Source organism: Eschrichtius robustus, chromosome 2, assembly GCF_028021215.1.
Source record: "Eschrichtius robustus isolate mEscRob2 chromosome 2, mEscRob2.pri, whole genome shotgun sequence".
NCBI lineage: Eukaryota > Metazoa > Chordata > Mammalia > Artiodactyla > Eschrichtiidae > Eschrichtius > Eschrichtius robustus.
The window spans coordinates 109,083,862-109,110,646 of record NC_090825.1 but is presented as its reverse complement, the minus strand read 5'-3'; the positions used below and the strand labels follow the sequence as shown (position 1 = coordinate 109,110,646).

General features: G+C 38.2%; 1 protein-coding gene across 4 annotated transcripts in view; it reads right to left on the bottom strand.

Moving 5' to 3' along the window:
- CDC42SE2 (CDC42 small effector 2) overlaps positions 1-26,785 on the bottom strand; it is a 127,959-nt gene that overhangs the window by 13,164 nt on the left and 88,010 nt on the right. For all 4 annotated transcript variants that reach the window (XM_068535810.1, XM_068535812.1, XM_068535813.1 and 1 more), the window contains one exon: positions 8,967-9,068. In XM_068535810.1, the coding sequence (XP_068391911.1) occupies positions 8,967-9,068 (102 nt within the window). The remainder of the gene's footprint in view (positions 1-8,966; positions 9,069-26,785) is intronic.

Here is a 26,785-nt window from a genome sequence, read left to right as displayed (position 1 = left end):
AGAAGATTACACTTTCTTCTCAAGTGCGCACGGAACATTCTCCAGGATAGATCACATCTTGGGTCACAAATTAAGGCTCAGTAAATTTAAGAAAATTGAAATCATATCAAGCATCTTTTCTGACCACAACCTTATGAGATTAGAAATGAATTACAGGGAAAAAAACGTAAAAAACACAAACACATGGAGGCTAAACAATACGTTACTAAATAACCAAGTGTCACTGAAGAAATCAAAGAGGAAATCAAAAAATACCTAGAGACAAATGACAATGAAAACACGACAATTCAAAACCTATGGGATGCAGCAAAAGCAGTTCTAAGAGGGAAGTTTATAGCAGTATAATGCCTACCTCAAGAAACAAGAAAAATCTCAAGTAAACCATCTAACCTTACACCTAAAGGAACTAGAGAAAGAAAACAAACAAAACCCACAGTTAGTAGAAGGAAAGAAATCATAAAGATCAGAGCAGAAATAAATGAAATAGAAACAAAGAAAACAATAGCAAAGATCAATAAAACTAAAAACTGGTTCTGAGAAGATAAGCAAAATTGATAAACCATTAGCCAGACTCATCAAGAAAAAGAGGGAGAGGACTCAAATCAATAAAATTAGAAATGAAAAAGGAGAAGTTACAACAGACACCACAGAAATACAAAGCATCCTAAGAGACTACTACAAGCAACTCTATGCCAATAAAATGGACAACCTGGAAGAAAGGGACAAATTCTTAGAAAGGTATAACCTTCCAAGACTGAACCAGGAAGAAATAGAAAATATGAACAGACCAATCATGAGTAACGAAATGGAAACTGTGATTAAAAACCTTCCAACAAACAAAAGTCCAGGACCAGATGGCTTCACAGGTGAATTCTATCAAACATTTAGAGAAGAGCTAACACCCATCCTTCTCAAACTCTTCCAAAAAATTGCAGAGGAAGGAACACTCCCAAACTCATTCTATGAGGCCACCGTCACCCTGATACCAAAACCAGACGATACTACAAAAAAACAAAACTACAGACCAATATCACTGATGAATATAGATGCAAAAATCCTCAACAAAATGCTAGCAAACAAAATCCAACAACACATTAAAAGGATCATACACCATGATCATCAAGTGGGATTTATCCCAGTGATGCAAGAATTCTTCAATATACGCAAATCAATCAATGTTTACACCGTATTAACAAACTGAAGAATAAAAACCATATGATCATCTCAATAGATGCATAAAAAGCTTTTGACAAAATTCAACACCCATTTATGATAAAAACTCTCCAGAAAGTGGGCACAGAGGGAACCTACCTCAACATAATAAAGGCCATATATGACAAACCCACAGCAAACATCATTCTCAATGGTGAAAAACTGAAAGCATTTCCTCTAAGATCAGGAACGAGACAAGGAGGTCCACTCTCACCACTATTATTCAACATAGTTTTGGAAGTCCTAGCCACGGCAATCAGAGAAGCAAAAGAAAAAAAAGGAATCCAAATTGGAAAAGAAGAAGTAAAACTGTCACTGTTTGCACATGACATGATACTATACATAGAGAACCCTAAAAATGCCACCAGAAAATTATTTGAGCTAATCAATGAATTTGGTACATTTGCAGGATACAAAATTAATACACAGAAATCTCTTGCATTCCTATACACTAATGATGAAAAATCTGAAAGAAAAATTATGGAAACACTCCCATTTACCATTCCAAGAAAAAGAATAAAATACCTAGGAATAAACCTACCTAGGGAAACAAAAGACCTGTATGCAGAAAACTATAAGACACTGATGAAAGAAATTTAAGATGATACCAACAGATGGAGAGATATACCATGTTCTTGGATTGGAGGAATCAATTTTGTGAAAATGACTATACTACCCAAAGCAATCTATAGATTCAATGCAATCCCTATCAAATTACCAATGGCATTTTTTACGGAACTAGAACAAATCATCTTAAAATTTGTATGGAGACACAAAAGACCCCGAATAGCCAAAGCAGTCTAGAGGGAAAAAAACGGAGCTGGAGGAATCAGACTCCCTGACTTCAGAGTATAATACAAAGCTACAGTAATCAAGACAATATGGTACTGGCACAAAAACAGAAACACAGATCAATGGAACAAGATAGAAAGCCCAGAGATAAACCCACGCACCTATGGTCAACTAATCTATGACAAAGGAGGCAAAGATATATAATGGAGAAAAGACAGTCTCTTCAATAAGTGGTGCTGAGAAAACTGTACGGCTACATGTAAAAGGATGAAATTAGAACACTCCCTAACACCTTACACAAAAATAAACTCAAAACGGATTAGAGACCTAAATGTAAGACCGGACACTATAAAATTCTTAGAGGAAAACATAGGAAGAACACTCTTTGACATAAATCACAGCAAGATCTTTTTTGATCCACCTCCTAGAGTAATGGAAATAAAAACAAAAATAAACAAATGGGACCTAATGAAACTTCAAAGCTTTTGCACAGCAAAGGAAACCATAAACAAGACCAAAAGACAACCCTCAGAAAGGGAGAAAATATTTGCAAATGAAGCAACTGACAAAGGATTAATCTCCAAAATTTACAAGCAGCTCATGCAGCTAAATATCAAAAAAACAAACAACACAATCCAAAAATGGGCAGAAGACCTAAATAGACATTTCTCCAAAGAAGACATACAGATTACCAAGAAGCACATGAAAAGCTGCTCAACATCACTAATTATTAGAGAAATGCAAATCAAAACTACAATGAGGTATCACCTCACACCAGTTAGAATGGGCATCAGAAAATCTACAAACAACAAATACTGGAGAGGGTGTGGAGAAAACGGAACCCTCTTGCACTGTTGGTGGGAATGTAAATTGATACAGCCACTATGGAGAACAGTATGGAGGTTCCTTAAAAAACTAAAAATAGAACTACCATACGACCCAGCAATCCCACTACTGGGCATATACCCTGAGAAAACCATAATTCTAAAAGACACATGCACCCCAATGTTCACTGCAGCACTATTTACAATAGCCAGGTCATGGAAGCAACCTAAATGCCCATCGACAGACGAATGCATAAAGAAGTTGTAGTACATATATACAATGGAATATTACTCAGCCATAAAAAGGAATGAAATTGAGTCATTTGTTGAGACATGGATGGATCTAGAGACTGTCATACAGAGTGAAGTAAGTCAGAAAGAGAAAAACAAATATCGTATATTAACGCATGTATGTGGAACCTAGAAAAATGGTACAGATGAACCAGTTTGCAGGGCAGAAATAGAGACACAGATGTAGAGAACAAACGTATGGACACCAAGGGGGAAAAACTGCGGTGGGGTGGGGATGGTGGTGTGCTGGATTGGGCGATTGGGATTGACATGTATACACTGATGTGTATAAAATTGATGACTAATAACCTGCAGTATAAAAAAACAAACAAAAAAAACAACTAATACTAAACTTTCTTTGGGTTATTTGTATGGAAATATGTTAATATAAATGTTTCACACATTACATGAAATTTCTAAAAATCTTGTATGTTCTGGTATAATGTTATAAGTCATAATTCTAGTTATTACTTTAAAATGTATATCTCAGAAATAACTAAATTTCCTTGTCAACTGCATTATTATGAACTTTCATCAAATCTTTAATTACCGTGGTCATTTTTAAGTCTTTTGTCATTTACAGACAGTTCTGGGTGTACTCTGATGCTTTCGCAAAAATGTTCCTATAAAAGGGTTTCATCTTCAAGGAATTCATGGAAAAGACTGACAAGTACAGGTTTCTGGTAACTGACTATACTGCTGAACTGAATGAATAAGCATTTTCAGAACTCTAATGGAAAACTGATGAATTCATAAAAGTGCTAACAAAAGATCAAGATGAAAAAAAAATTAATTACATGGGACTGAGTGAACTGATGAGGATGATTATAATTTTTGTGACTTTCTGTTTGAATAAAAATAATAAAATAAAATGGGCAAAAGATCTAAATAGACATGTCTCCAAAGAAGACATAGAGATGGCCAAAAAGCACAAGAAAGATGCTCAACATCACTAATTATCAGAGAAAAGCAAATCAAAATTACAATGAGGTATCACCTCACACCGGTCAGAATGGCCATCATCAAAAATTCTACAAACAGTAAATGCTGGAGAGGGTGTGGGAAAAAGGGAACCCTCCTACACTGTTGGTGGGAATGTAAATTGGTACAACCACTATGGAGAACAGTATGAGGTTCCTTAAAAAACTAAAAACAGAACTACCATATCCAGCAATCCCACTCCTGGGCATACATCTGAAGAAAACTATAATATTTACAAAAGGATACATGCACCCCTATGTTCATAGCAGCACTATTTACAATAGCCAAGACATGGAAGCAACCTAAATGTCATCCCAAATTATTTACAAAACAGAAAGAGTCACAGATGTAGAAAACAATCTTATGATTACCAGGGAGGATGGGGTGGTGGGAGGGATAAATTGGGAGACTGGGCTCGACATATACACTAGTATATATAAAATAGATAACTAATAAGGACCTACTGCATAGCACAGGGAACTCTACTCAATACTCTGTAATGGCCAATATGGGAACAGAGTCTAAAAGAGTGGATATATGTATATATATATAACTGATTCATTTTGCTGTACACCTGAAACTAACACAACAGTGTAAATCAACTATACTCCAATAAAATTAAGATAAAATAAATTTTTTAATAAAATAAAAAAGAATGAAATAATGCCATTCACAGCAACATGGATGGACCTAGAGATTATCATACTAAGTGAAGTAAGTCAGACAAAGACAGATGTCATATGCTATCACTCATGTAGAATCTAATTTTAAAAAAAGAAAGAAACAAATGAACTTATTTACAAAACAGAAACAGACTTACAGATATCGGAAAAAAAAACTTATGGCTACCAAAGGGGAAACATGGTGGGGGAGGGATAAATCAGTAGTTTGGGATGAACACACACACTACTATATATAAGACAGATAACCAAAAAGGACCTAATATATAGCCCGGGGAACTCTACTCAATATTCTGTGATAACCTATATGAGAAAAAAAATCTAAAAAAGAATGAATACATGTGTATGTGTATCTGCTGTACACCTGAAACACCACATTGTAAATCAACTATGTTCCAACAACAAAAGAATCCAAAGACTTGGACTGAAATCCAAACTTCTTTATTAATATTGTAACTCTGGGTGAACTATTTATCCTCTGTGCATATCAGGCTTCTTATCTGTAAAATGATTAAAGATGATAACCTTTCCTAACCACATTACAGGGCTACTTTCTAGTAGACTGTGAGATATATAAATGCTTGGGTATTTTCTCTTTTTTCCTGGCCGTGATGCATGCAGAATCTTAGTTCCCGGATCAGGGATCAAACCTGGGACCCCTGCAGTGGAAGCACAGAGTGTTAACCACGGGACGGCCAGGGAAGTCCCGCTGGGATGTTTTCTTACTTTGCCAAAACAAAGTCACAAAGTTACCTGCGAACTGTGAAGAGTTCTTAGTGTATCCTATCTTAGTTCATAGCAATTAGAAGCATTTCGGAAGCAGAGAACGTGCGAATCAAGCTAGACTGCTAAAAAAAGCGGCAACAGGAAGGTTTGGGATATGACGGCCTAACAGTCAAGGGTGAGAGCACTGGCAGTCTGGTGTAATGCACAGAAACAGCTCAAAGGGCCCTTCACATTTCTAGGACCCCGGGAGGTGAGAGGGGGTGGGAGCACCATCCATTCATTAATCTACTTATCAAATATTTAATCACAGAAAACATGATGTATCGATACAAGGTGTCTTTTCATTGATGATCCTCAGTCAGTTTGTTTAAAGAAAGTAATAAGACTGGTCTAAGTTATTTTTGGAGTAAGATAGGTTTAAATATATTCTAATTGAAGAGAATAGCAAAATATAAAATGCATGGCTTATTTAGGTCCAATATGGTTCAAGTGAGAACATGTGATTGGCTCTTAAATGGGTAAATTTTTACTCATTTACTGAAAAATTCACGTATGTGGAACTAACTCCAATGATATCACATAATGATGTACTGTAATATCTATATTCACATTACTCAAATGACTACTTTAGGTAAGAATATTAAAAAAAAAAAAAGAGGGACTTCCTGGTGGCGCAGTGGTTAAGAATCCGCCTGCCAATGCAGGGGACCTGGGTTTGAGCCCTGGTCCGGGAAGATCCCACATGCTGCGGAGCAACTAAGCCCATGTTCCACAACTACTGAAGCCCGTGTGCCTAGAGCCCGTGCTCCACAACAAGAGAAGCCACTGCAATGAGAAGCCTGTGCACCACAACAAAGAGTAGCCCCTGCTCGCCCCAACTAGAGAAAGCCCATGCGCAGCAACAAAGACCTAACACAGCCAAAAATAAATAAATAAAATTTAAAAATTTTAATAAGTAAATAAATAAAACTAAAATCTATGGGTCTATTTAAGTAAACTTGCTCAGTCTGCGAAGCTTATGGCCATAGGCTCTCAGTTCATATTCTGCTCCTCTGTGGTAACACTGTTTTGTGGCACAAACTTGATTTTACCCTGGTACCAAATAATTTCCCACCTAACATGACATGTTAGGTTTTATAGGTATCTTAGGCCTATTTACAACAACACCTTTATATTTTTACATGGTACTTTCATAACGCCATGCAAATTCTAAGAAAAATAAAAATCTGTTTTTCTTCCAAAAGTCAATTCTTCAATTTCAAACAAAAGGACTTGGATTTTCTAGTAAGTAACCCTCAGCATTGAGATGACATGTATTATTGTGACTGTGGATATGCATTATTTTAACACAATAAAGTTATATTATTAAAAAAGTCATAGAACCTTTTCTAGCAATAAGTTAGTATGAAAAGTAGTCTTGGGAAGAACAGTGTATTTACGGGAAAAAAGAAACCAGTCATCTGACCATTCAATAGTCCAGCGTGGCCTCTGCCTCTTTCATATGCATCGAGCCATGTTCCTATTACTGTTGCTCAATTCTCAGAATAGATGAACTTAAGAGAAACTATTTCTTTGTAGAGACAACAAACTAATACGTAATATAGGCAATGAGTACAAACAGCCTTTGGAAGACAGGTTTGGTTCTGAAGAGCTAGAACACCTCATAAGAAATCTACTTCAGTAACCAGAGGAGGCTGTCTGGAGACTGCAGGGCAGAACCTCTACAACAGCTGAGGGCCCGTCTTGATGCTGCAGCTCAGTCAGCCCTGCAGGCGACAGTCCTCAAACTCTACTCTTGTTTGATGGCAAACAAGAGTCATGTACATCAGTGACAGGCTTTTCATAGAGACAAAATACCAGATAGAAATCTTGACGGAAATTCTGAAATGTGCATAAACGAGATTTTAAACGTTAACTAAGTACTATGAACTAAGAACTTAATTTGTCCTATACAGTTAAATTTTTAAGAACAGAAGTGGGGAAGAAGACGTGTTGATGAGAAAGAAATTAAAATTAATCAGATATAATAAATTTGAAACCATTCATTCTATTTATATATGCCACAATGACCTTAATATTAACAAAAGTCATAGGGTCCCATTTGGTCTCTTCACATTAATCCAGGAAACGAAGCTACTGAACTGTATTTTAACAGAAATCTGACACCTCTTACATTTCCACAAAAGCAGTTCAGTGGGGGCTTCCCTGGTGGCGCAGTGGTTGAGAATCTGCCTGCCAATGCAGGGGACACGGGTTCGAGCCCTGGTCCGGGAAGATCCCACATGCCGCGGAGCAACTAGGCCCGTGAGCCACATTACTGAGCCTGCGCGTCTGGAGCCTGTGGTCCGCAACAAGAGAGGCCGCGATAGTGAGAGGCCCGCGCACCGCCATGAAGAGTGGCCCCCACTTGCCGCAACTAGAGAAAGCCCTCGCACAGAAACGAAGACCCAACACAGACATAAATTAATTAATTAATTAAAAAAAAAAAAAAGGCAGTTCAGTGTACTTTTCCTACAGATTTAAAACAAACAAGCTGTTTCCTTTCCAGGAAGCTACAAATGTCATCCCTTTGCTTACCTAGTAACTGTAGTGACAAACTTGTTTGCTGTATCCAGGATACTCATCTACCTACTTTATAAGTCTCTGTTCTTTTGTTAAGTCTTCTGTTAACGCTGTCCAGTAAGTGAGCATACAATGCAGCATAATTTTGTGTTTATAAAAGGCTTATTGACTTTCTGGTTCTAAACACTTGAGGGATCATTTAGACAACTCAGTGTACTTTAGATTTGGGGGATAACATAGTGGCAGAGCCCTGATAAAAACCCTCTACTGGTTTCTATTATACTGCTCTCTATTTTCCCTTAGATGAAAATTAAGGAGTAAGAGTTCAGCTGAGTAAATTTAAAGTGTCTTCTGAAATTCACCGAAACCTCTATAAAAGACAGCAAATATACACAAATTCTAATCCTCTGCTAAGTGTGTGAGAACTTATGTTACAGTAATAAATAACAAGCATTCTAATATCAGGTAAAGCCTAATATTTTATAAGGGAAATGCAATAAATACATCTGTAAAAGGCAGCTAACTGAACTTAAGAGATTAAATATTACTAAAAAGCTGACCTCCAAGTCGCTTTGGTGGCAGGGGGCATGAGAATCCATGGGATAGTACCTTCCTTTCTGAATTCAAATCCTTTAAAAGTTTTAAAGTATTTATTCGGAAGAAAGGTAGCTACAAAGAGTTTAGTACAAATAGAAAAACAGATGACTTGGCAAACTACGTAAGAGATTAATTTTTCATTGTTCATTTTCTTCTCTTTGATGCTCACATTAAGTGTGTATGTTCAAATGTCTATAATTCACTGGGCACAGTGCCGTCATTAAGAATGTATGTACCTGTTACACAGGTACACATGACTATGCCTGGAGGCCCCACCTGTATGTTCCACCCACGTACTTACGGAATTCATCCCACTGAACAGGTCTCCTGACCCCACGTGAGCCGTGTGCACAAAGTTTGTGGGCTCTCCAATCATACTTCGGTCAATCCGCCGGCGCCTTTTCTAAAATATAAGGAATAACGTGTTGAGAAAATGATCTTGTTAACAAAAACTTATTCTGGTAGATTTATATACTATGCACAAATGACTTCGTATAATAATATTTTTGCCCAGGACACAAAAATACCTAAATCTTGGTATCACCACAATCACCTATGATGATGAGATCCCCCAGAGAAATATATGCACAAAAAAATGATTGGTAAAGTAAAATAATAGGTTATTATTTAGAACTTAAAATAGATTTATTTGGTCTGACTTTGGCCATCCACATATTTGTATAATAACCATTTAAGTTTTATTCTTTTAAAAAGTGAGACAAATGTAAAATTATCATCTGTAACCATCATTCTTAGCAAAGAAGACAGTGTGACTTAAGTGCAGCATTCCGATTTTAAACAAAATATTCTAGCTCGCATCATTAACAGACTGATGCTATTTTGATGGTTGTTACTGAGATTATACCCAACTACCCTTCACCCGGAAGGAATCTGTCAGCTGTCTGTGCAGGGGAGGTTTGGCTCTAGCCCATTCACTGATTTCTGGCCTATTCTGGCTGCGAACGAAACCCTGTCCAAGCAGCCATCCAGGCTGCAGCTTACTGCCTTTTCCTCATTTCTGACGCCCACTTCCCAGCAGCTTCCCAGGAACTTCAGCCACAGGCTGCAATCCTTGTTCTACCAATGTGCCCTCCGCCTCACTAGACACTTCCCTACCCTGCTGCTGTGTTAAACTGACCATCCGAGATTTTTCCACAGAAGAAGGTTATCATCAGACCCGAGTGTTCCATGGCTCCTTAGATACTGTGATCAACTGAGAGGGGCCACGGGCACAGCTGGCTTACTGTCCTAATACCATCGCTGCGTATCCCCATTTTCTTCCCTTTCAACAGAATACTTCTCCTGAAATTGCCATCTGCATCAAAACTAAGGCAAGTTACAAAGTTGTTGGATTAGGTTAGGTTGCCTCTGAACATAGTATTTTATGTCTCCATCTACTGAAATGTTGCTATGCTCCTGATAAATCCTAAAAACTTATCCAGACAGACCCAGGTGACAGCTCCTCAGGATTAGAACATGATTTTCTACAAAGCCACAAAAGTGGAGAGTTCATACATTAATTTTAGAAGCTAGTATATATTGTTTTACTGCCCTCTAGCTTTTATTGCCACAGATTAGAATCCCAAAAGAAGCCTGTTGTTTTCCCTTGAAGTATTATTTATGTTCATCCTCAGAGTTGAACAGTGACTCTGGACTATCTCCAAGTTTGTTGGTTTTCCCTTCCAGTGTTCTGTATGGCATATGGAGGTCCCTCTCTATCTGAACACGGGTTTTACTATAGCTTAGTAAAGTTTTCTTGTATTATTTCTTTGATATTGCTCCTTGTGTTCTTTTTTGTTATTTCCAGAGCTTCTGTTATGTGGACATCTGAATGTGTCTTTGTGTGTCTAAGGGGGGTGGGGGGGAGGGGACGGAGGGAGGGAGAGCGTGTGTGTGTCTGTGTGTATGCATGTGTGTGTGTATAGTGTGTGTGTATAATCTTCCTAGTTTCTTCCATTATTTGTTTCCTCTTTCTAGTTTCACTGAATTAGAAAATAATGCCACTTGATCCTCTTTAGGAATCACAACTGTTTTCGTACAGTCCAGAGAGGAAATATTTTAAGCCTGCAGGCCATACAGTCTCTGTCAAAGCTCTGGCTCCACTCTGTCATCACAGTGTGTAAGCAGCCACAGACAATGGGAGAACAAATGAGTATAGCTGTGTTCCAGTAAACAGTTATGCACAAAAAAGGGTGGCAGGTGACATAACGGCCCATAAGTTCTGGTTTGCTGACCCCAGCTCTAGATCAGTAATTTTTTTTCAGTGGTAGATACATTATTATTTTTCTCCAATTATGATTATGTTTTGGAAGCTCTTTGCTACACAATATTTTTAATCTCTCTGAGAATCTGTATTACATGTTTTCCATTTTTTCCTATCAAAGACGCTTGACTGAATGAATTATAGTCTATAACACCCGGGAGTAAAATATTCATTCCTGTACTCCTCCAAATTTAGTTACTTCAAGCTCCTTTTTGAAGGGTTAAGAAATTCAATCCGTCCTTTGGGGCAGTGTCCCATAGTGTTGTATAAAAATTTCAGGTTAAAATGGTGTCAGTAAGCCAAGGAAGGGTCTAGATCCTTTGTCTGTGCTCTTCAATTTTCTGTTTCTTAGCACAACACGCCAATTTCCTGCTCTCTTTCCCTTACATGGTGCTACTTAAGGAGGCTCACACAGATTCCCTGCCCCTAACCACAGACTTGTCACCCACAGCCACCCTTTGAGGTGGGAGGCCAAGTGCCACCAATGCAGGATAGTCTCTTCCGCCCTGTTTCCCATTTTTTTCCCCAGACTCTTGAGTTTGTCTATTTCTACCCACCCCATTCAACATACTTCCCTTCATACTATTCTCATCTGAGATGATACAGCCCAAGTCCCTAAATGAGCCTTGAGAAGCAATGCTACCTTCTCTTTTCTAGGATTAAGGTAGGGAAAAGACGATGCTAACAGTAGTTCTGTGCCCGTTTTCTTCTTGGTAACATACTGTTACATTACCATTAAATTTGTCTTGTTAGAAAACTATGTTTCTCAAAGCACATCCAAGTGCATCTTCACCAGCAGAGGACATGAATTTTCTTGACACCTGAGTAGGACAAATTGTTGGGGTTTCTTCCACAGTACGCCCCCTGATGTACTGAAGGAGAAGGAGGTTTCCAGGCTCTTGGCACACCCCAGACTGAGCAGAAAAGGGTAGACGTCTACAGATGAAGACAAAGGATGGCAGTTATGTTCCATGGTCTCATGGCGTCTGCCAGACTGCAGACGTCCCTGAAGGCCTTGTGAGGCTAGCTTGCGGGGGCAACAGCTCCCGAGGTACAGATGGTGCCACCTGGCTCAGCCAGAGGGTCTGCTGAAGCAGGTGATGGACTGGCCTATTTCAGAGAATAAGATCTACTTCCAGGCCACTGGATCTACTTCCAGATCGTCCCTTGCCCTGTGAACACACAGGACTTCTAACAGTTCTGAATCCACATCATTTCCTCTGGAAGGGTGTGTCTGGGGCTTAGCAGATGGCTACACCTGGCCCACGAATCCACATTAAGGGATTTATTCTAACAGTTGAATTATTGCAGGAAGATGTTGGGAGAGAGGAGTCACCATGCAGCACTCAGGCCACCAGCCATCTCACCCAGAAATGTTTCTTGAAAGATTAATGAATGGATATGCTTGTAGGTCGATATGCTTCTGAAAGAGGCGTATTAATATACACTTATAAACATAATATAATAACACTGAATAATGAGGGAGGATGTTCAAAAGGAGACAACTAAACTGGTTCAGAAGAGACTACTCTCCCAGTGAGAAGCAAAGGACAGGAAGACACCGACTTCCTTCTGTCATCGCAATTGTGTTAGGAAATTAATTTATAATCTGAAAATAATGACTACTTTTCAACTTGAACTTTACTGAGTTGGGAATGAGACTTTTCCTTTAGTACTGAAAGGGTTCTTCATGCCACCTACTCTAACCTTGATTGTAGGGTAAAAAAGTCGAAGTTTTCTGTCTTTCCTTCTTTGAGGCTAGAAGGAGCACAACTTTTAAAGCAGGGGAATAACATGATCAAAATGGTTGTAAAAGGCATAATAGCTACAGATGGAAAGCAGGTTGGAGGGGTCCAAAAGAGAAGTTATTATAGTAATGTTGGTGAAAGGAGATTACTTGCATTCAACTAACAGCAGCATAAATGGAACGTGTACAGATTCAAGCTGTGTTCAGTGGGTAAAATCAAAAGCATCTGGTTGTTGACTGGACTTGAGAATTGAGAGGTAACACTTAAGAAAGATGCACAGATTTCAGATCTGAACAGAGTGTACTCGATTTACTGGATTAGATAATACTGGAAGAGGGTCAGTCTTTAGGAAGAAGATGAAAGATTCTGTTTAAGACACACCGAATTTGAGACATCTATGAGACATTCAAGTGAGGTTATCAAGAGGGCAAGTTGAATACACAGATATAGGATTCTGAAAAGGGCTAAACTAGAGATAGGAAATTGAGAGTCACCAGAATAAAGCTGCCCGAGTTAATGAGACTTCCTAGGAAGAAAAGTGCACAGAGGAACTCTATATAAGGTTGGTCAGGAAAACAAGCCATTAAAGGAGGCCAAAAAGGAACAGCCTAAAAGTTAGGAGGAAAGTCAGATGTGACTCCTTCAAAGTGTGAAGGAGGGGTTAGGCAATAATCTGCAAGCTGGTGGGAAGTCAGGTGAAGAGAAACATGTTTCCTGGATTCAGCAGCATGAAGTGAGCACCTTGGTGATGCTGTGCCAGCACAGTGACAGGAGCTCCAGACATCAGCGGGGGAGTGAGGGGCATCCAGGAGGCGGGGAAATGGAGAACTCCAACACAGACACGTGCACAAAGTCTGGCCTCTGAACAGGAGAAGACAGACAGCTGTAGCTCAAGGGAGAAGAGGAAATGAGGACATTGAATTTTTTCCCTTAAAGATGAGAAAGACTTGACTACGCTTAATTTCTGATGAGGCAAATCAGAAAAGACAGAGACAGAAAGTAAAGAAAAATAAAGATTATCAGTATTACAAGCCTTCCAGAGAAGGTAAGAGAGATAGGATCCAGACACAGGCCGAGGTCTTCTTTAGACTTCTGTTATAACTTTCTTAATCAAAAACCTGGATTCTAAGTACAATTAAATATTTTAAGATACAAAAAGGTAATATTTTTCAGACACAAGGTAGACATTTAAAAAACAGCCCACTTTTCTGGTGTGCTGTACTGAGAGCACAGGGTACAGACGAGATTTAAATCGCGGGCAAACAAGGGGAATTCCAGAGTCAGGCCTCTGCAGAGAAAAACAGGAAACGGTGCACTCCACTCTGATACGTAGTAACTGCTGTCAGTAGCACAGTCACAGTTTTTCCTGGAAACATACTTTACTCTTCTTGATTCCTTATAGGGAACTTTACTAAAACTGTCGACCATCTGAATAATTCTTGCCATCCTTAAAATATTAACTGTTATTCTGCATAAGGTCAAAGACTAGAGGTACACAAAAACGAGCAGTTGTATTACAGTGAAGGGGATTAGGGAAAATGTCTCTTCCCATTTAATGTATGTCAAATTATGCCTCACTGCAGCTGTTTAAATCTTAGAGTTACATACTAAAAACTTGTTCAATGAAATGTGATATCCAGAATTTGCTTTTAATTATCCAGTGGAGGGGGGGGTTAATAGGTGAAACAAGATGGTCCCCCCATCAATAACTACTGAAGCTGGGGACTACACACACGGGCAGGTGGCGGGCCGAGGTGGGAGGGGGTCCTATTCTTTCCCTAATAAGTTTTTAAAAATAAGTTTTAAAAAAGATATGCTAATTCATTTATTTTCCTCCTAGTCTTACAACTTTACATAAAAACTTATGCACTGTGTACTAGTAAAAATGCTGTGACACAAATATGAATAAACATTTACTTTCATGTCTGATTTCCATCAGAATGTAATCTTGTCCTCATTCTTTCGGATGCTTTACAATTCTAAAATTCTCTACCCACTTCCTGTCTTCCTCCCCAAACTATAGAAGATATATGTGAAGTTTTTCAGAAATACACTGCAGAGCTACCTCATCAGTATAAGGCTAGCTACAGTATCCATTTAGTTTAACACTGCTCTTTATATGCTTCATTCATGCACTCCCATCACATGTTCCTTCTTTGAAAATAAAAATTACTAGGCAAACATTTATTTTAAAAACCTGGAATGTAAAATTTACAGAAAGGATTATTCTGAGATTATTCTTCCAAAAGACCCCTCTTCTCTGGTTTCACACTCATTATCTGGCTACCACCTCCATCCCTCTGCTTCTGTGTATCTCGTGTATGGTGGCCTTCTCCAATACATCCTAGGTCCCCTTTCTTTCCTCTCCCATGTCTTCACCTTATTAACTCTATGCTGATGACTAGTAAGTCTATTTTCTCTTTTCTGGGCATTAGACTACACATCCAACTGCTTACCGGACATGTCCATGTGAATGTTGAGAGGATACTCAAATTTCCTATGTCCACAACTGAACATATAATCTTATTTCTGTAATCTATTCTTTCTCTTCGTGCCCCATTTTGGTGAACAACACTTCCACCAGTACTTCAAGCCAGGTTTGAGGACTGTCCCTCACTCCTCCTCCTTCCTCATACTATCACATCACATCAGCATCACATCCTGTGGCTTCTACCCTTTCACTCTCTCCATCCCCATGTCACTGCCACAGCCGTACTTGCAGTCCCTACCGCCTTCCACCTACATCACTGTAGTAGCCTCCTAACTAATTTGCTTCGAGCTTTACAACATTCCTTCCCCTCCCAATATTCTTTGCCCTGGATTTAGATATACCTTTCTAAAGTACAAAGCTGATGTTACTCACCACTTTAAAATCCCTCAACAGCTCTCCAAAACTTGCAGGCTAAATTCAAAATCCCACAGCCTATGAAATCCTGTTTCTCTCTCTAGCCTCCTCTTTTAATACTTTCTTGCATTCTAAGCTTTCATCTGCTACTTGAAATTCCCTAAATACGCTATGATCTCGCTCTCTCTCACTTCTCTGCCCTTGACCTGAAAGGATCCTTCCTACTGTTCCTTGACTAACTCAGGCCTCATACCCTCTGCTCTGAGGTTAGATGCTCCTCCTCTCTGCTCCCAGAGAACCTTGTGTTCACCTCCACCAAAGTAAAATTTACATCTCGCACCAAACTGAAACTGTCCACTGGATGGCACATGTGCTCCTGTATGGAGAGGGCATATAAAATGTTAGCTCACAAGGACCAGCGCCATACAGAGCACAAAGCAATTCATCAACACACGTTTTTTAAATGAATATATTTATGAATATATAAACATTACAGTCACATTGTTTTTAAGGCTTAACTTTTTAAACATTTTTTTGTAGCAATATAAATGTTTCATCTCCCTCACATTTCTACAATATTGATCAAATACAGCTTCTAGGAAAACAGTGATTACTTAATCACTTAAAAGTTGAAACTTCCTCTAAGACTTTCTCTGGGCAGCTTCGTGTGCAAATACATGCCACCGAGGAGCAATTTAAGGCCAGATCCCACAGGGTAACAGGAGGCCTAAAGTAAAAGCACAGGTGGAACAGCCTCAGGTCCTTGTAGAAATGGCGGTAAAATGTAAATAAAGAACAAAATGGTCTGCCATCCGGAGCAGGGGAAAAAAGCTAGTGCTTTCGGGCTGCAAGACAGCAATCACTTATGCCAATGTGGACTAAGTATTTGAAAGGTTGAAAGAGAGTGATATACTACTGACTTAACTTTGTGACCTGGAGAGAGAAAGCTGAAAGAGTATAACCACATCCCCTACTTATGAATATATCAAATAAACCCACGATTCCCAGACTGTGTCAAGTAGCTGGCAAACATCAAGGGACCCCATGTGGTATTTTCAATTTGAGGGAAACACAATGATACTCAACATGAAGTAGACTGGGACCTGGGCCCCTTTGCTGCAGTGCTTGCACCTGGACACACCTCTTCTCAAGCAACAGAATACAAAGAAACTGTATGGGACTAAAAATAACTGCCTGCATGCCCAGTTGGGGCAAATTCCGAACAAAAGATAAAAAGAGACCAAAACACCCAACTGCCACCTCTTTCGAAGAGCCCAGAGCAAAAGCAGGGGGTCAGAACTTCCCTGGTGGTGCAGCCTGCCAATGCAGGGGACACGGGTTTGATCCCTGGTCCAGGAAGATCCCACATGCCGCGGAGCAAATAAGCCCGTGCGCCACAACTCCTGAGCCTGCGCTCTAGAGCCCACAAGCCATGACTGCTGAGGCCCACGCGCCTGGAGCCCATGCTCTGCAACGGGAGAGGCCATCACAATGAGAAGCCCACACACCGCAGTGAACAGTAGCCCCCGCTCGCCGCAACTAGAGAAAGCCCGTGTGCAGAAACAAAGACCCAATGCAGCCATACATACATACATACATACATAGATAAATAAGTTAATTAATTTATAAAAAAGCAGGGGGTCAGGAGCAAAAGCAGGGTACTGCACATGCCCCCTGCACACAACTCCACCTAAGGGGTGGGCAAACCACCTAAGCCGGCCCTCCAGCCCGACCCCTACCTTCATGCCATATAAGGAACAAGCTTGCCCTGCCTCAGGGAGTGAGCAAGCAAGGGTACCTGTTGTTTGTTCCCCTTCACCTCCCCGCTACAGCTGGGGTTCCAATAAAGCCTTGCCTGAATTTGTCTGGCCTCTGGTCAATTTCTATTGATTAAGAAGGCCAAGAACCCTGGTCGGTAACAAACATACGTACAATACTGTGTGAACTAACTCAAGATAATTCAAATTTCAATCTTAGAGAACACACTCTTTTCAACAACATGTCTTTGCAAAGCACAGTTTTTCAGTGCCTGCTGTGTAAAAAGCCCAAGTATTGTACAAAAGTCAGTATAATAGAACTGGAGAAGAGGCTGGTGGTGTTCAGTCTGATCCTACAGTTTGAGGAGTTGTGTAAAGCCTAATAGGCACACATATCCCATAGGTAATCGAGGTTATTTGGGAAAGAAATAAAAATTTATTTTTTCTTTCTATATATGTGTATTATTTTTTCAAATGGTGACTCAGTTTTTAGAACATAAATACTAAGTTGTTTAGACCAAACTAGTTAATAAATAAATCTGTAAAGCATTTCTCTTGGCCTGGGAACACCATGAAAAAAATTACCGAAGCATTAAGGGCAACAAACACAGAAGTTTGGGAGCCTCTGAAATAAGCTAATTTTTTGAAATACTGAGAGTATAACTAGGCACTGGGCATTTCTTAAAAAAACTAATTTTTTATACTATGCCACTGATAGTGTTCCCCTAAGTACATGAGCTGCTTTCAAATTGCATCCTATCATCCATCCAGTTCATACAACAGGGGGGAAAAAATGACTAACAAAAGCTATAATAACATAAAAATAGATTTGATTTTTTTTTATAGTAAAGGAAAAGGATTTTCCTAGTGAGTCTTACACAAAAAAATGAAAGCAATAGTTATGGCTGCAATGTCAACAAACTACGTGAAATGCCGTCACCCAAACCCCTTCCCACGTGGCACTGCCTATTCATCCCTTAAGACTCAGCTCAAACATAACCTTCTGAGTTGAAGCTGCTGGGTGTTCCTTGGTTTAAGCATTCAGAGCACAAGGCTCATTATTTCAATTATAACACTTAAAAATACTGTATTATAATTTATCTGCCCACAGTTTGATTTTCCTACCGTGCTGAGAGTTCTTCTATGACCACAGCTGTGCCTGACACATTGGACAATAAATGGCTGCTGAATGAATAAAAGGATTTTAAAGAAACAATGCCAGCTCAGTCCTCTAAAAACTGTTTGTCTTATCCAATATTATGACCAAATATTTCTCAAGGACCTATTACATATGGAAGATGTAAAAAAATGTATATACATATGATGTCAATTCTAGTGGATTTCATATTTCTGCAAAAAAAAATTACTTGTTTTACTTTTCTGCTTTACAGTAATGCTATCTACCATAGAGTAGTTCTACTGTCATCATTGTTCTAGCTTTTATACGGGGTGACACCTCAAGAGCAAGCTTTACTGTATATCAGAATCACTGCAGGGGTTTGTTAGAACACAGGCTGCTGACCTTCTTGCAGAATTTCAAATCCACCAGGTTTGGGGCAGGTCCAGGAATGTTCATGGCTAACAGGACACCAAGTGATAATGATAGCTCAATGGTTTAGAAATACTGGTGCTGAAGATTTACAGCTGAATATTTTAAAACAATGGGTAATTCTTAAGAGTCTTACTACACGCCAGGCATATTTCCAATCACTTTAAATACAGGAACACATTTGATAATACCTTGAAAAGCAGTGTGTGATGTTTTAATATTCCCTTCAAATCTAAGAAACTCTGGCAAACTCTCACTTGGATTCTCTTGACTATTGCTCACATTCCTACTTTATATTCACATTTGTTAGTCTCTTGAACTCCCTGAATAATATTTTACAATTTTTGTGTGTGTTTTTAAATTATTTGGAGAGCCATTAGGCTGAATGGTTTTTCTCATTAAGAACAAACAACTCTACAACAACCAAGCCACCAAAGAATGTTTTTTAATCAATAGTTTTCATCAAAAAGAAGAGCCTATTCACTGTAGCAAACAAAGAAATACTTCTCAACCAGCTATCACCCCAGGGCTCAGTGCACAGACAGTAGTCAGACATGCCTATCTTCCCTAGTCTTTCCCTGGAAGAGGTCTATTTGCATATTTTAAAAGCTACTACCTGAGGGTCAAGCTTCTAATTTAGCACACACACAGAGACAGACTAAGATACTGCCCAGAAAGGAGGCCACTGGGCACCATCTCCACGTTTTTCCTCTTGCCCATTCCAGGCTACCCAGCATACTGCTTTTGCAGCTGCCTCCCAGGGGTGACACTTTTTGACTGCCTGGCTTTGTTGGCCAGCAGGGCTTCAGGTCACAGGTCCCACAGCACAAAAACAATCAACCAGTTCTTAACTAGCTACCCCCCAACAGCTCAGTGCAGAGAGAACAGAGAGATATACCTAGCTCCCAGAATTTCCGTGAAAGGGGTCTACTTGCATAGTTTAAAAGATGCTGCCTGAGGGTCTGACTTCCAGTCAGCCTGCATCTAGGTGCTGACTGAGATCCTCCCCTTTGGACACTGATAGATTTTGGCACACCGTCAACAACAAAGAGGTGGCTTTGGACAATCACAAGGTTTGAGAGACAACCAAGACCTTGGGCCAGGCTGAATGATAAGGTTCAACTCCTACACATGACCAGTATGTCACACCTGGCAGAGGTGGCTGTTTTATATAATGCACAGAAACCAGCACAGAGAGCCCAGGAAAATGAAGAAACAGAGGAACATGTTCCAAACAAAAGAACAAAATAAAACTCCAAAAATAGACCTTAATAAAATGGAGGATAGATCATATGTTAAGCCACAGTTTAAGTCTTAATAAATTTAAAAAGACTGAGGTCATATCAAGCATCTTTTCTGACCACAATGGTATGAAATGAGAAATCAATTACAAGAAAAAAAGTGGAAAACCCACTTTAAAAACATGCTACTAAATAACCAATAGGTCACAGAAGAAATTACATGGGAAATCAAAAAACATTTTGAGAAAAGTAAAAATGGATATATTACATACCAATCTTATGGGATGCAGCAAAGGCAGTGCTAAGAGGGAAGTTCATAGCAATAACCAACTACGTTAACAACAACAAAGAGCTCAAACAAATAATGTAACTTTTTACCTCAAGGAATTAGAAAAGGAGCGAACTAAACCCAAAGTTAGTAGAAGGAAGAAAATAACAAAGATCAAAGTGGAAATAAATGAAAAAGAAACTAAAAGACAACAGAAAAGATTAAGAAAACAGAGAGCTACTTTTTTTAAAAGATAAAATAGAAAAACCTTTAGACTTACCAAAAAAAGAGAATTCAAATTAAATGAGAAAAGAGGAGACATTACAAGTGATACTACAGAAATACAAAGAATCATAAAGACTACTATGAACAGTTACATGCCAAAAAACTGGACAACCTAGAAGAAACAGATAACTTCCTAGAAACATACAAACCTACCAAGACTAAACCACGAAGAAACAGAAAATCTAAACAGACCAATAACAAGTAAGGAGACTGAATCAGGAACAAAAACCTTGCAACAAACTATAGGACCACATGGCTTCACTGGTGAATTCTACCAAACATTTAAGAAGAATTAATACCAATCCTTCTCAAATTCTTCCAAAAAAATAAAAGAGTACACTTCCAAACTCATTTTACGAGGCCAGCATAACCCTGATACCAGAACCATACAAGGTTAGTAAAGGAAAGAAATTACAGGCCAATAATCCTGATGAACAAAGATGCAAAAATTCTCAAGAAAATCTTAAGAAATTGAATTCAACAATACAATAAAAGGATCATACATCACGATCAAGTGGGATTTATTACAGAGATAGAAGGATGGTATACCACATTAACAAAATGAAGGATAAAAGTCACATGATCTCAAAGAAGCAGAAAAAGCATTTGGCAAAATTCAACATCCATTTGACAAAAACTCTCAACAAAGTGGGTATAGGGAGATCATACCTCAACGTAAAAGACTGCACAGATATATCTCATTTCATTGCGCTTTGCTTTATTGTACCCCACAGATATTGCGTTTTTTTTTACAAATTGAAGGTTTGTGGCAACTGTGCATTGAGCAAATCCATTGGCACCATTTTGCCAACAATATTTGCTCACTTTGTGTTTCTGTCATATTTTGATAATTCTCACAATATTTCAATTTTTTCCACTATTATCATACTTGTTATGGTGATCTTTGATATGACTATTGCAAAAACATCACGACTTGCTGAAGGCTCAGATGATAGTTAGCATTTATCAGTAAAGCATTTTTTAATTAAGATACGTATTTTTCCTTAGACATAATGCTATTGCACACTTAACAGACTACAGTATAATATTAATATAACTTTTATATATATTGGGAAACCATAAAATTCACTTGACTCTCTATTGCAATATTTGCTTTAGTGTGGTGGTCTGTAACTGAACCCACAATATCTCCAAGGTATGCCTGTATATGACAAGTCCACAGCTAACATGAACTCAATGCTGATAAGCTGAAAGCTTTTCCTCTAAGATCAGAAACAAGACAAAGATGCCCACTCTCACCACTTCTTTCCAATATATTGAAAATCCTAGCCAGAGCAATCAGGCAAGAAAAAAAAAAAAAAGGCATCCAAACTGGGAAGGAAAAAGTAAAACAGTCTCTATTTGCAGATGACAAGATATTACATATAGAAAATCCTAAAGACTCCACCAAAAAACTGTTAGAACTAATAAGCAAATTGAAATTCAAGAATGAAATTGAATGGTGGAATGGAACAATGGAAAAGATAGTCTCTTCAATAAATGGTGTTGGGAAAACTGAACAGCCACATGCAAAAGAATGCAGCTGGACCAAAATCTTACACCACACCCCAAAATCAATTCAAAATGGATTAAAGACTTGAATGCAAGACTTCAAGCCATAAAACTCTAGAAGAAAACGCAGGGATAAGCTCCTTGATATCACTCTTGGCAACGATTTTTTGGATTTGATACCAAAAGCAAAGGCAAAGCAAAAATCAGTAAGTTGGACTACATGAAATTAAAATTTTTTGCACAGCAAAACTAATGCAGTGAAAAGGCAACCTATAGCTACAGAATGGGAGAAAATATTTGCAAATAATATATTTGATGAGTTAATATCCAAAATATATAAAGAACTTAAACAACTCAGTAGTTAAAAACAAAAACAAAACAACAACCCAATTAAAAATGGGCACAACTGAATAGGTATTTTCCCAAAGATGACATACGGATGACCAACAAGTACATGAAAAGATGCTCGATATCACTAATTAGCAGAGAAATGCAAAACAAAACCAAAATGAGATATCACCTCAGACCTGTTAGAATAGCTATTATCAAAAAGACAAGAGATAGCAAATGTTGGTGAGAATGTGGAGAAAAGGAAACCCTTGTGCACTGCTGGTGGGAATATAAATTGGTGCAGTTTTTATGAAAACCAGTACAGAGGTCCATCAAAAAATTTAAAACAGAACTACCATATGATCTAGCAATTCCTCTTCTGGGTACACAGTCGAAGGAAATGAAATTGCTATCTCAGAGAAACATGCATCCTCCTGTTCTTGCAGCACATTTACAATAGCCATGACATGGAAACCACCTAAGTGTCCATCAATGGCTGAATAGATAATGAAAATGTGATGTGTGTGTGTGTGTCCACATAAGTACATATAGACAGATATATGCATATACAGATAGATGTGTGTGTATCTATATATACACAATAGAATTTTATTCAGCCATAAAAAAAAAGATGGAAATACTGCCATCCGTGACAACACTGATGAACGTGGAGGGTATTATGCTAAGTGAAATAAGTTAGAAAGAAAAGACAAATACTGTACCATCTCACTTTTATCCGAAATCTGAAAAAACCTAACTCACAGAAACAGAGAACAGACTAGTGGCAGCCAGAGGCAGGGGGTGAGGGGTAGGGGGTGGAGGTGGTAGAAATGGGTAAAGGGGATCAAAAGGTACATACTTCCAATTATAAGATAAGTAAGTTCTGGGGATATAAGGTACAGCATGGTGACTACAGTTAGCAATACAGTCTTGTATATTTGATTATTGCCAAGAGTAAATCTTAAAAGTTGTCATGAGAAGAAAAAATTTTTTTAACCATATGGGGTGATGAGTTAACTAAACTTACTGTGGTAAGCATTTCACAGTATACTCATATATCAGATCATTATGTTGTACTCCTTAAACTAACACAATGCTATATGTTAATTATATCTCAATAAAACTGAGGTGGGAGGGAAAACCTACTCCTACTTATAGACTGGAGGTAGTGAAATAAATTTCAGGTCCATCATTCCCTCATATGATCTACTTCTCACCATTTTCATTCCTTACCTCTGGGCTCTACCAAGATTTCTATTCAATATAACAAATCACAAGTGTGAGTCATGGTATTATTCTAGTAATGACTGGATAAATCCTAAGCATACCAGGATGATTACACAGAGGTCATATATCTATTTACAGGTATCAGTGATGATTTGAGCTACTAAATTCACTATCTCCTATCTGTGTCCATGAACTCCTTTACTGCTGAGTCTGACCAACTTTGGAAGTAATATTATATAAATTACATTATCTTATACTCTACAAATAGTAAGCAAAACATTAAAATAGAGCAACAAAACTTAAAAAAAACCATTAGACATATTAAGGTAACTGGGAAAAAGATATTATTACCATGACTTTATACAAAAATGATTCAGAGGATTTTATGAACTATTAATATTTAATGAGTTACGATATAGTGCTCAAAATGATACAAAGCACTTATAATTTGGGGGGGAGGATGAAAACCATATGAATAGACTGCATAATACAGGAGGCCTCTACCTTTCGCTCATTATCTTCATACAAAGTTTACTTACTATGGCACAAAAGTCAAAAGATAACTGAAGCTAACTGCTTATAGACCCTAGCTTCACTGGAATTCTGCTAAAGGTGTATATAACTAGCATTAAGTCTTAAGCCTTCTTTCACTTTGGTTATTCTATCAATGTTTACTTCAGCATTTGCTAAAGAGATTCAAGTTTCTGACATTCAAAACTTATCATTTCCCAAAAGGTGAAGGTTTGTGCAATTCACATATCCTTAGTTTTCTATTTATTTTACTGATTTGGATTAACTTTTTTTTTTTTTAACACCTTAACAGTAGCTTAGGATATTCTAGACCGACAACAAGTAATCTTTTTAAATTGTTCTTAAAGGATTTGAAGCAGCTTTGTAACATTTTTACCAGAGTAGTCAATAGATATTCAGGCTAAGTGACATTTTATTTCTATCCTTCTGTATAAATAGGCATAAATCTTTATTGTGGACATACACCATTTCTTTCTACATATTTTGTTCTAGAAGCAGCAACCCACTTCCTTTCCTTTGGGGAAATCACCTCTTCCTGACCCCAACCATATGATTTTGATAGGTTGCCAACCACAGTAGTCGACAACCCTGACCATGGGGTATGCACATGACACAAACTGGGCCCAGAATCCTTCCCTGGGAAGGACTAAGGGAGATGTCCTTTCTTCCTCATGGTGGTTAAACTGAGATGATGAACCTGGAGCTGAGGTCAATCATGGAAAAAACATCCACCTCTAGTCAGAAAGTGCAAAGAATCAAGAAAGAGACAGAGTTGAGAATCTTAACAGTGTCCCAGGTCCTGGATACAGATGTTTAAGAAGCCAGATCCAGCTTTCCCATGGGTAGTAATATGAGTTGATAATACCACCTATGGAAGTCTGGTTTCTAAGATTTTAACCAAAAATCTATGATTAATATGTCAGGATTAATATTAATCATTGAATAGTAAGACAAATGGAAGAGAAACAAGGAGTAGACTGCAAAGATCTAAGAAAAAAAATCTGCCCTTCAATAACTGAGTAGCCTACTTTGGATTCCAAATTCTCATATTTAGGTCAAACTTCAGAAAATAATAAACCTTTTCAGTATGCCAACTTGTACTGTATGAAGATACACTCTGGGAACAATAAGTGATAATTCTACTTCTCTGGTTTCTAGAGTGTGGTGCACTCACTGGAATGCCAGCAGTGGCTCTCAGGTGAAAAGGCTTACATAAGGAGGCAATTCTATAAAAGATGAGAGCCACATCATAGATCACCACAGAGAAATCCAAACACCCAAGTAGAGTTACAAGCAGGGACTTAGATCTAAGTCAAAGTACAACAGAAAGGCAAGGCATTTCATACTGGAAATATTTATAAATAGGTGGGTTGCTGGTAACACACTTAAAATTCAATCCTAAGTGCAGTGCTGTCTTTATTTTGCCCTCTAGAGTTTAGTAGATAAGTAGCCTTTTCCCACTTAGTATAAGTTTCAAAGTTGGTAACAGATGAGAAATTCAGAGGAGGCCCCAACATTTGTTTTTTATAAGGAATCTCTAAGCAAGTTTATAGTGATCTGTTCAAGGGCAAAATTGCCAAATGCAAAACTGAAGGAACTAGCCGTTCTCATCTCTCAGTGAGAAACCTGAAGCGAACACAGGGATTTCCTTTTCTCTTTCTATTTAAAGTTAGTATCTTGTTTAAGTCACACATTGCAAGTATGAAAACTGAAATACAAAATAGGCTTAAAACTAACCTGAAATAGCTTCTCTAAGTATTAATGATATATTTTTCAATGCTTTTGCATGTTAAACCCTTCACACTAGAGATTTCTGCTACCACACGTCCACTTGAGATTGTTTCTGTACCCTGTATATACATGCATATGTGTGTGTATAGTAGAGCTAACTTCAGGAAATCACTGTATACTGAACAAAGAAAATGTGGTATAATACAATGGTCTACACTGATATTATTGCAGTGAGACCTAAATTGGACTTCTCACCTCTGGAACTAAAGACAATAAATTTGTGTTGTTTAAGCCACTAAACTTGGATAATCTGTCACTGGCAGCCACAGGACACTAATGTACCTAGGGAAAGCATATTACTTGCCAAGGTCCCACAGCTAACTAAAGCAGGTCTGGGAGTCTTCCTTGTCCACTGTCTTTCCTTTACACCACCATATATACAGTTATTCTAAAATAGATACCTTTGTGTTTCAAAAAGAGTTACGTAATTCCCCCAAACATTTAGTACATAAAATAGAAAGAGAAAAATCAAATGCTTATATTAACTTTTTGTAAATATTGTTCACAATCAAGCCAAGCAATGTTCTACAGTTAATTTTTCTTGTATTACGTTTTGTGTTGAATTGCTTCTTTTTGTTTGCTTGATTTCCTATGAAACTAACGTTAATTGTTTCAACACCATCCACAAATTTCTTGCCGGTACAACTGGTTAAACAGCTAAACAACTAATCCATATAGTCTGAAATGTCACTAAATGGAATGAGTATTTTTCACTCAACTGGCCTTCAACCAAAACACTTAACGCTGTTTTTTAGTTCAGGGAAATGTTCCTG